At 38.2% G+C, this 11,024-nt stretch overlaps 1 protein-coding gene across 2 annotated transcripts in view; it reads left to right on the top strand.

Annotated features, from left to right (window-relative positions):
* Positions 1-8,192: 8,192 nt before the first annotated feature.
* The window catches only part of cntnap2a (contactin associated protein 2a), a 306,440-nt gene continuing 303,608 nt past the window's right edge, over positions 8,193-11,024 (top strand). For both annotated transcript variants that reach the window (XM_077624212.1, XM_077624211.1), the window contains exon 1: positions 8,193-8,586. In XM_077624212.1, coding sequence (XP_077480338.1) covers positions 8,490-8,586 — 97 coding nt within the window. In that variant the 5' untranslated portion in view covers positions 8,193-8,489. The remainder of the gene's footprint in view (positions 8,587-11,024) is intronic.

Below are 11,024 nucleotides of genomic sequence, written 5' to 3'. Positions count from 1 at the left end.
GGTCACACAGGTCCATAGCAGGTTTTAACTTCCTGGCCAAACTCAATTTGGTGGTTCTTCTTCTTTCATTTTTTCTTCTTCTTCTTCTGCTAAAATCTGACAGACTGAACACATGCATAATGCTAAGAGAACTTATTGTGTTGTATTATTTGATGAAGAGGAAAAAAACTAAAATCTACCATAGGCGATTTTTGGATACATTTTAAATATCCCCTTTATTTAGAACTCTGCTATTCCTAAATCTAAAAGTGGTTGTACAACAATATATAGCACATATTGGTTGATTCATTTTCTGAATCGCATTATCGTCAGTAGGGTCACGGGGGTTCTGGAGCCTATCCCAGCTGAGAGGCCAGAGGCGGGGGACACCCTGACTCGTTCAGCCAATCGCAGGGCACAAGAAGACGGACAACCATTCATACCTAGGGGCAATTTAGAGTGTCCAATCAGCCTACCATGCATGTGGGAGGAAACCGGAGCACTCGGAGAAAACCCACGCAGAACCAAGAACCCCAGAGCTGTGAGGCCGACGTGCCAACAACTCAAATCACCAGGCCGACCTGGTTGCAGTGGATTTAAAAAAATATATATATTTTATTATCAGTCAGTTCAGGTTGCCATAAGACATGTCTTTAACTCCAATATTTAAAAAACAAATTTTGTTTTTGTGCAGTCTGAATTAAGTGTTAATCTGTAATTCAAACAATTCAATTAAAAAAAAAGTGTTAAATTGTTTTTATTCTGAGCGACACAGGGTTCCATTGGTCAGCACATCCGCCTCACACTTTTGAGATCGAGGGTTCAATCTCTGGTTGTTATTTACCTCAAAGTGTGAAACATGTAGGTTTTGCCCCTGCCTGTGCGGGTTTATTCCAGGTATTCTGGTGTCCTTCCACATCCCCAAAAGATGCGGGGTAGGCTGTTTGACCATTCTAAAATGTCCCAAGGTATGAGTAGCATGAAGCATGAATGGTTGTTGTTGTCCTTATGGCCTGTGATTGGCTGGCAACTAGTTTGGGGTGACCCCGATTGCCACCCATAGTTTGCCGGGGTGGGTTCCAGCGGCCCTGCACCTTTTCTAAGACGAAACAGAACGGAAAGAGAATAAATTATTGTTTACATTTTCTATTACTACACTTTGACTTGCTTCTTTTCACAGGTGGATATATTCACTGCAATAAAGCTTCATTTTAGACCACCATTATAGGACTTGTTAGAGCACATGGTTGTCTCCCTTAGTGTGAGCTCTAAAACTGACTGGCGACCAGTCAAGAGCATTGTGTGCCTTTCACCTGAGCTCAGCTGGGTTGGTTCCAGCACCCTAAGACCGTTACAAGGATGAGCGGTGTTCAAAATAAATGAATGTATGTTTGTCTTTTGTCCAAAGTCATACACATTCTTATTTACAGACAAATCAACATATAATTAATCAAGAAATGTATCAATGTTGTCACTTACCCGTTTCATTCAAATGAAAGATTGCTATACTATAATAAATGAAACCATGCTTTTTGGAGAAAACCTGTGTTTATAAATTGAACTTTAAACTAAATGCAATATTTAACAAATATCATCGAAAGAAAAACTGATTTAGCCATTTTTCTAGGTTAATGTTTGAGTTCTATTGTAACGAGACAAAATATCACAATGTTAAATATGTTAAACACTTTTAATGTGGTTGTCTCTTTTATTTAAAAAATCTCTTGCTCCCTTTGTCAGCAAGTGTAAAAAGAGGTTCATCAAAATTGAGTGAAAAAAGCCACTGAATTAGACTAAATGGCAGAGGGTGGGGCACGTTACAATTGTTGTCAAATTGAAGAGAGAAGGAGTGGAAGCTGGTAATTTTTTTCTATTTTTTATCCCATTTGTATTACTTCTTGCAATGCCTGGACTTTTCCTCCTCTTCTCTCATTGATTCCCTGAGGCTCATTCGGCTAAGTCTACCGAATTCTTCACAATCCAATTATTCAGTGACATTATTAAAAGACCAGTCTTGCTTGTAAGAGGAAATTGTGTCCGTCATTTTTCCCCCTCAGAGAATATGAAGGTGTTCAACTGCTCTAGAACAAAAAACTACTCCAAAATATGGATGAAAAAAGTGTGCCATAAATCATTACCACATTTCTCTATTTGTTCATCAAATGTAGCTTGTTTCTTGCCATTGTTGGACTTCCAAGATTTTCTAATTTCAAATAAATTTTCACATAAATCATGTGGAGTCGGCATTCTAAAACTATTATGTGCATATCCAGGTAACAATTTGACATACCTAGCCTTAACTGGGATTAAAGTTAAATAAAATAACTTTTGTTTCATGCAAAAAATACAGAAAACATATTTTCTAGGCAAAGCATTGCCCTCAAGACCATTAAAAGTGGAGGAGGAAGGCATTGGCAACCAATATCTCCTTTAAAACACATGAACACTAAATGTTTTTTTAATTAACCAGGGTAATGGCATCTAAATAAGTTTAATAAATAATATTTAAATATTAATCCTTCATTGAGTCCTGGGGCAGTAGAATATGATCCCTCTCAATTGTGGTGCTTCAGTTTTCTTGTTTTCCAAAAAATAGAGCTGAGTGTCTTGGATCAGAGGAGTTCATCATTTTTACTCTTTATTTTTAGCTTTTATCCATTCAAAGCTTTCAATTTATTTATTGTCTTTTAGTCTGTGAAACACTTTGGCAATTTGCTGTGGTTTAGGTCTACAAAAAATAGCTTTCCCAGATTACGTTTGGGTTCAAAGTCGATATCTGGTGTTTAGATCAAATTGTCCGTTGGTGCAGGTTTGATACAACAGCCTACAGCACACTACAAACTAGTTAGGTGAAATACACCTTTAAACAGGATAAGAAAAAAGGACACATATTAACATGGATACTGGCCATTACAGATTTTAAAACTTAGTGTTGATCAGTGATTGCTTTGTTGTGATAAGTCAGCCCTGTGACTGGTTTCTAGTTTGATATGCTTATGTTTTCTAGTTGTATGGGAGTAATGTTGATCTGCTTTAAGTAAATATGTGGGTGCATGAAATCAGAATATGCATGGTAAGAAGCATTCCCTTTGAGGACTGTGAGTCAATAAAATTCATGAAACATCAAAACAAGGCAGAGCTTTTTAGTTGCTACACAGACTGAGATAGACCAAAGAAACTTCCCATGTTAATGAACATACTGAATAAGTTAGTGATTTGTCAAACATGCATTGATATTTGTATTTTAATGCATGGAAAACAAATTCCTCATTCTCAAGTTCAGATGTAAATTTTACAACTCTGTATTCCACGCATTTGACACACATGCAAATAAGACTTGCAAAAAGTGACACAAAAGGTGATTAATGACCAAGAGGCAATTTGGCTAATTTTCTCTTGAGAGTGAAATGCACTATAGTGGCCTCATACTGTCTTCCTTGTATCAATTAGTCATGGGGAAAAATAAAATATAGTAAAAAAAATGATGCCTTTTTCTCTTTGATTTCTAGTTCATTTTAATGCCTGCTACCATTAACCGTGAATCATGTGACTAATAGAGAAAATGTGGAATGCCCCAAACCACTTTTGGGCAGTAGAATGGTGAAGGTAATTATTCCAGAATTTTGGAGATTTGGGTTATTACCAACAAAACAAAGGAGCTTTTCCACTTCATCTTTAAATTTGTATAACCTTACATTTGTAAAAAAAAAAACGACAAGAAAAAAGCATATTTAGTACATTTGTACAAAAGCATTTAAAAATGAAAAACAAAAAGTATTTTTCTCCCATAATGTAGAAAGGGGTGGGCAATTTGTGCAGGAGGGATCATAGTTGAGAACATTGAAGTTGGAATTATTCATTTAAATTAACGTAACTAAATTAACAACACGTTCTCCTTGTGCCTACGTGGCTTTTCTCCAGGTACTACGGTTTCCTCCCGCATCCCCAAATCATGCATGATTGGCTGGTTGAACATTTTAAATTGTTCATAGGTATGAATATGTGCAAGAATGGTTATTTGTCTCATTGTGCCCTTGGGATTGGCTTACAACCAATTCAGGTTGCATTTTTTTTACTGGAGATATAATGACCGAGTCGATAATCTGCAAAAAAAGACAACAGAATCTACATGGACTTGAAAGCAAATCAAGCATCTGAAAAAGATACCAGCAAAACCCTTCAAAGTAAGTCGTGGCTGGTTCGATAATTTTAAAAAACTAACCGAGGCATGGAGAAGCCAGGAAGTTCCGACTTGAAATTAACATCTTTGCCTCCGTTATCGCACAATAAGGTTTAAATTTAAAAAAAAAAAAGTGTACAGTCATCCAAGTTCATGTAAGTTAAATTTAAAGTTTATGTTATGTAACGAACACATTGCCGTCAAGGCTCTCTCCTGTCCTTTCTCTCTGTCCCTCTCCCTCTTCCTTGACCTGGGATTGCATCCTCAACCCCAGAACACTAACTCCTTGTGCCCTGTGATTGGCTGGCCACCAATTCAGAGTATCCCCTGCCAGGTCCTCATAGTTAGCTGGGATAGGCTCCAATACCTCTTGCGATGCTTGTGAGGATAAGCGGTTCAGAAAATGAATGAATGAAAATTCAAGTAATTTTTAAGTGCTTTCATCCTCTTTCCATTTCTTACCCATTTTGAATACAGTTTCCTGTGGCTGATTTGTTGTGCCTCCGCTTAACATACTGTACCTCATTAGCTGCCTCATTGTTTGCCTACTTAACCTGCTCTACCCTTCACCTCAATGCCAGATTGTATTCTCAGGCTACCAGTCTGGACCGAAATGCATAACAAATTAAAAAAAGTCCATTCATTCATTCGCTCATCTTCCATTCACACATATCCTCACAAGGGTCAGAGGCTATCCCAGGAAAAAAAAATCTATAATGCGTGGGGTACAACTTAATTGGTTGCCAGCCAATTGCATTCATTCATTCATCTTCCATACCGCCCATCCTCGAAAGGGTTGCAGGGCTTGCTGGAGCCTAATCCAGCTGTCTTCGGGCGAAAGGCAGACTACACCCTAGACTGGTCGCCAGTCAGTCGTAGGGCACACAGACAGACAAATGACCATCCACACCCCCAATCATACCACCACCAGCAGGAATTGAGCCTGCACCTGTCTGCACCAAAGTCAGGTGAGTGAACCACTACACCACAAGGCTGCCAAGTACAAGTTAAGAATTGAAAATATATAATTATACCTCGAATAAATGAATAAGGAAATAGAAAGATAGATGATGTTGGTTCTTCTGGTGATGTTATGGTAAAGCAGAGACTGAATCTTTCCCCTGCAACCCATGATGGGGGTCCAAGGTGAAGAAGTATGAAACCATGGGGAAAAAAGCAGACAGACTAGAGGAAAGACTGAAAGGCAGACATATGTATAGGTGAGCCTTCGGTAGCCAGAAGAAGCAATTGTAAAACATGCAAGGTATGACAACAGACTGGTCCGAAATCAAGTAATAAAAAATAAAATGTCTGGAGAATGTTTAAATGCTATTCACAATCTGAGCATAACATTCTTGTTGTTGTTTTATTGGCAGTTGACAGGTAACGAAATTTATATTTGCAGTTCAGAAAATTAGATTAGATGAGAACATCTTATTGTATGCTTTTTTGGATCGCTCACATGCTTAACATAATTTTTTTTTGGGGGGGGGGGTTCTGTTTTAGTCTTGAGTTTTTACTCTTGTGTATTGAATTCTTAGCTCTGAAATTCCTTGTGATTGTCCCTCACTTTTTTTCCCTCACACATGCCTCTTTATTTAATGGTCCCTATGCGTATCTGCTCTAGTTATGTGTATATTGTTTGATGTTTAAGCTTTGTAAGCTTACAGGGACTCTATTTCAACTTTCTTTGTATTAAAACAGTTTTATTTGGATTTTGTCTCTCCTTGGAGACTTGTTTCCTCAACTTGGGTATGTTGCCTTGGTCTGTATGTTTGTAATTTTTCAAACAATGGACCCGTTTTATAACTTGTTTGATAACAACTTCGTAGGTTATCAAAGAATGAAATGTTAAAAAAAATACCAGCATTGTACTGTTCCCTGAATAATACAACCATGTATAGAGAAAGTACAACCATCATAAAAACTGTATAAAGACATCTGTAAGGTAGTCAAAACTTTACTCAAATAAGAGTAGCGTTACAGCAAAATGATATTACTTAAGTACAAGTGGGATAGGCTCCAGCACCCCCCGAAACCCTTGTGAGGATAAGCATTTCAGAAGAAAAAAAATGAATCAATGCTAAACTACGGAGTTATTTTTACAGTCCTTCTTGAATCTCTAATTAATAGACAAAATAACACATTAAATAACAAAATGTTGGCTTGTTTTGGCAGAAACAGAAGCGTTATGGAGCTCCTCTCACGCTTGGTGTGTAAGTAAATCATGCTTTATAAATGAGGTCAAGGGTATTCATTATTTTTGGATCAACATCAGAGACAGTGGTCGCTTCTGTTTTCCAACGCTTTATAATCCTTAAAAACCCTGGGTTGTATTTTTGGCTGTTTTTTTTCTGTAATCCTTTCACTTTTTGTCTCTGTACACCAAGTAGAAATGTTTAACATGCCCTCAATATCTCACTCAGTATAAATTGTTCTGAAAACATCGTGAGCTATAAGAACTATCATTATTAAACAAAACATATCACATTACCATATTCGCCTGTGAAATTCACCAAAATAATCAATCTTCCGACCCGTGGATGAGCATGTGTGCTCTAAGATGTGCACACAATCGTTTTAGTTTGATGTTAGAAAATGTATTAATCCGTCCATATTTAAAGTTTTCCGTTAGCTCTTGATGCCAAATATAAAGTGGGAGACAGTTTGAATCCACATTTTTTTTAATCAAATGTTGACTGAACGTTTTACAGTGCTTTAAAGACACAACGTGATTGATCACACCCTTCTGATCATAGGATTTAAATGCATGTGGTCATGTGAATGTATTGCTACATCTGGTTGGTATTATGGAGTCACAAGTTATTTATGTCACGTTGTTGAAACTGGTAAAGCACCTTTGGGCATCTCTGGCACAAATAAAGTAATTATAATGTACGTTGTCACCCAAAGTCGCGTAATATAACTATGGCATGGCAAAACTACTTTTTAAGTACATTTTCTCCAAACCTTACTGAAGTGCAACCGAATAAATATTTTGTCAAGACTAAATGTGTCAGTATTACACACCACTGCAAATATACAGTACATTCATTCATTCATTCATTCATTTTCTGAACCACTTTATCGTCACTAGGGTCGCAAGGGGTGCTAGAGCCTATCCCAGCTGACTTCGGGCCAGGGCACGAGGAGACGGACAACCATTCACTCTCATATTCATACTTAGGGGCAATCTAGAGTGTCCAATGAGCCTACCATGCATGTCTTTGGAACATGGGAGTAAACCGGAGTGCCCAGAGAAAACACACGCAGGCCCTGGGAGAACATGCAAGAGAACATGCAAAGTCCACAAAGGTGGACCGACCTGGATTTGAAGCCAGGGTCCCAGAGCTGTGAGGCCGACGTGCAAACCACAAGCTGCTGGACCGCCCTTATAACAATACATATATGTATGAATATATGTATATATACGTATATGAACTACATAAAAAACGTTTTTATTTGCATTTTATGGAATATATTAGATATACATATACGCCATATACATATATATATATATATATATATATATATATATATATATATATATATATATATATATATATATATGATTGAGCTACTTTGCAGGGGAAAAAGGTAATATAAAATGCAATACATTTGAATACTGTTAATGAATGGCAAAGCCAATGAATGGGGATTATTTATTGAACCAAAACAAAACATTTGATTGATATTTTCTTTGTTTTGAATTGCTTTTTCTTTCTTGTTAATTTAATATAATATAATTTCTGCCCCACCACAGCAAACACAAATAAATGGTATAGCTGTACTTTATGAAATGTCCTTTAGTATTTACAAACAATAAAATTAATCCAAATACTACTTATTTTTATAATACAGTATTTATATGCCATGTCGTTTCTTCCCTTCTCAAATGAGAGGATGACAGAATTGAAGATGTGTGTGTTAACTCGCTACCACTGCTCACAGAAGGAGGGGGGCACTGTGTGGCTGGAAGCCGAGGTATATGAGGGGGAACGGAAGAGAGGGAGGGAGAAGGAGATAAGTTCAGCACCGCGGACAGTTCACTGGAGCGCCGCTATCAGTTGCGCGCTGACATGCTTCCTCGAAGCTTGTGGCGTCACATTCCTGTATCCCCTTGATCATATTTACATCGTTCCATTGTAGATTGCACTCATCGGAGAAAGAAATAGAGGGAGGCAGACATTGCAGCGCAGCCTCAGTCCTCTCCTCCTTCTCTTCAACTGCCAAGCCAGCGGGACGGACAAACTGAGTGTCTCTGCTGTCGTTTCTTCTCAGTGTTTTTACGCTCTTGCTCTTGTCAGCGGCTTCCACGCCGACCGCGAAGATGCGCCGTCCGGTTGGAGGGATGACATTGTTACCGTGGACAGCTTTGTGGATTTTCTGCAACGTTTTCTGCGTGAGGGGAGCTCTGCCAACAACATGTAAGTTTATCTTTGAATGTGTTTGTGGTGCGTACACTTTCGTGGAGTGGTTGATAGTGGAGCTTTGGCCTGCAGCGGAGCTCGGTTGGCATTAAATGCTGGTCTTTAGTATAAGGAGGTGGTACGAATCCCTGTGGCATTTGGAGGGGAGAGATGGCCACTTAACGTGTGTTAACTCATCTCTCTGGAGGTCAGCACCTTCAGACTTTGTAGAGAGGGGACTGTTTTTCTGGTTTCCGGTGTCACATTCATCCACATGTCCCCAAAAAAGTTTTAGTTTGAATACTTTGAGTGTTTCATTTGAATCCAATTACTGTTAATCCATCATCAAGTTTCCCCCTTGAAAGTGGTTTGCATGCTCATTCTTAACATAGCCATGGAAAAAAATGTTTTTCTTATATTGCATATCTGATTAGTACTATTATTTTTTAATAGCTATTTTTAAGTTGTTTTATCCTGTCATGTTGCTTTAAAAATAGGATGATAGCTAAGGCAGTATTCTGAGGGCTTCGGCGTAACCTAGTGTGTCCACTGTACACCGAGGATCGCCAGGTGCTTAGATGAGCGTATCCCAAGATGCATTTAATTAATTTTCCCATCTGATGCACTTGGTCAGATAAAGAAAAAAGAACATTCCTGGAGATATTGACATGTAGCTTTTAGCAGAGACATGAGAGATATGAATATGACAGGGGAATTTGACAAGCTTGTCCAGCTTTTTATAACTTCTGATTGAATATTTACCTTGGTAATGGGTTTCTCTTGCTTCAAGTATTGATTCCTATTGTAGAACCTTTTACGGCTCTGTATTAGAATGTCAAAATTTCAGGCGCAGGGTGATTACCTTTAAGTAACTTTCATGCTTAAACAAAAATTGTAGTACTAACCAGAAGGTAGACTATTTGTCGATTCAAAAGGGCTTTATGTGAAATACTCTTGGGAATATAGAGTATGCTCTGGACTATGGTAAATATGGTGACAAATGAATTTAGTGGGTTGCCTGAGCTAAAAAGTGGAAACTGAAGGAGGAACAACGTCCAAAAGACTGATATAGGAACATATAGATTTGTGCACAATAAAAAAAACCTTTTTTGTTTGATGCTGTATTTTCGTATTCATTTACATTCAATTTACATGTCAATGTATGTATGCGCCTTCAAATGATTGTGCTCCACTGTAAGCCTAGGATTTTTCTCCTACGCATGCTACGCTTTGAGCGGTTGTCAGCTTTAAGAAGCAAGTCCTTGTCACTTAATTGGCTGCCGCAATATCAATCAATTGCTGTTATCTTTTACACACCAGGAAAATAACATGTATGCAGTAATAAGAACATTATGTAGGTGGAAGATTCTCATGAAAAACAATACTATAATGAAATGTCAAAGTTGTGTTATTTATTTTTTACTATATAAAAGGTTTTACCACCTTCAGCAGGGTGGACAACAACGTTTAGCAATTTTTATGTCTTGTCAATTTAACCATGGGATGTGACTGCGGGCAAACATGGGATCAATTCCCACATGGTGGCAGTGTGATTGTGAGTGCAAATGGTTTTCTGTCTCCATGTGTGGCCTGCGATTGACTGGTGACCAGTCTTTCGCCCAAAGTCAGCCGAAATAGGCTCCAGAACTCCACGCCCTGACCAGGAGAAGTAGCGTTGAATTTTAATGAATGAATGATAATTGTACATTTTGATGAAAAAATATCCTGGTGTTCATCCTGAATTTTTTTCTTAATTTATACTTTTATATCTTCTACAAAATCAAAATTCATAAACATTAATGGAAAACCAACTGATTTGCTCTATGCTGTTATATCAGTGTTACTTCTACATCTTCTCATAGTGTCGTGAAAATATAATCTGATGAAATGAGGGGGGTGCCTTTTTTTTACGTACACTGAAGCAGGCAAACACACACAAGCCAGACGGGGAGCTTTCTGTTTATTATGAGTGTCCGTTGTGTAGGGCCAGGCGAAGGTACGGCGGGGAGAATGGCAGGTGATCTCAATGGGCGTGACCGGCCGTTTGGTTGCCGGACTTTTGGTCGTCTGACTTTTGGTCGCCGGACGTTTGGTCGCGGACGTTTGGTCACCCGGACCCAAACAACCGGCGACCAAACGTCCGGCGACCAAAAGTATGGCGACAAAACAAGGTAAAACAACACGGTCTACGCATCAATAAAAGCCAACAATGGCCATGAGCAGTTTCACTGAGCGGACGTGTGAGTGTATAAGAGTTTGTATGTGCATGAGTTATCCCCTTAGCTTCTTAACAAGTTCTCCAACAAAACACAATAAAAGTATGGGAAACTTGGAGCTTTTCTTTAGCCTAATAATTAATAGGGCATTAAGTATGACTAAATAATAATTCGCATTTTGTATTTAGGGAATTTGAGCAACAATTTTAAATGGTAATTATCAATAACCTTCCGGGCGAC

The sequence above is a fragment of the Stigmatopora argus genome, chromosome 17 (assembly GCF_051989625.1).
Source record: "Stigmatopora argus isolate UIUO_Sarg chromosome 17, RoL_Sarg_1.0, whole genome shotgun sequence".
Taxonomy (NCBI): Eukaryota; Metazoa; Chordata; class Actinopteri; order Syngnathiformes; family Syngnathidae; genus Stigmatopora; species Stigmatopora argus.
This window is presented reverse-complemented; position numbering and strand designations above follow the sequence as displayed.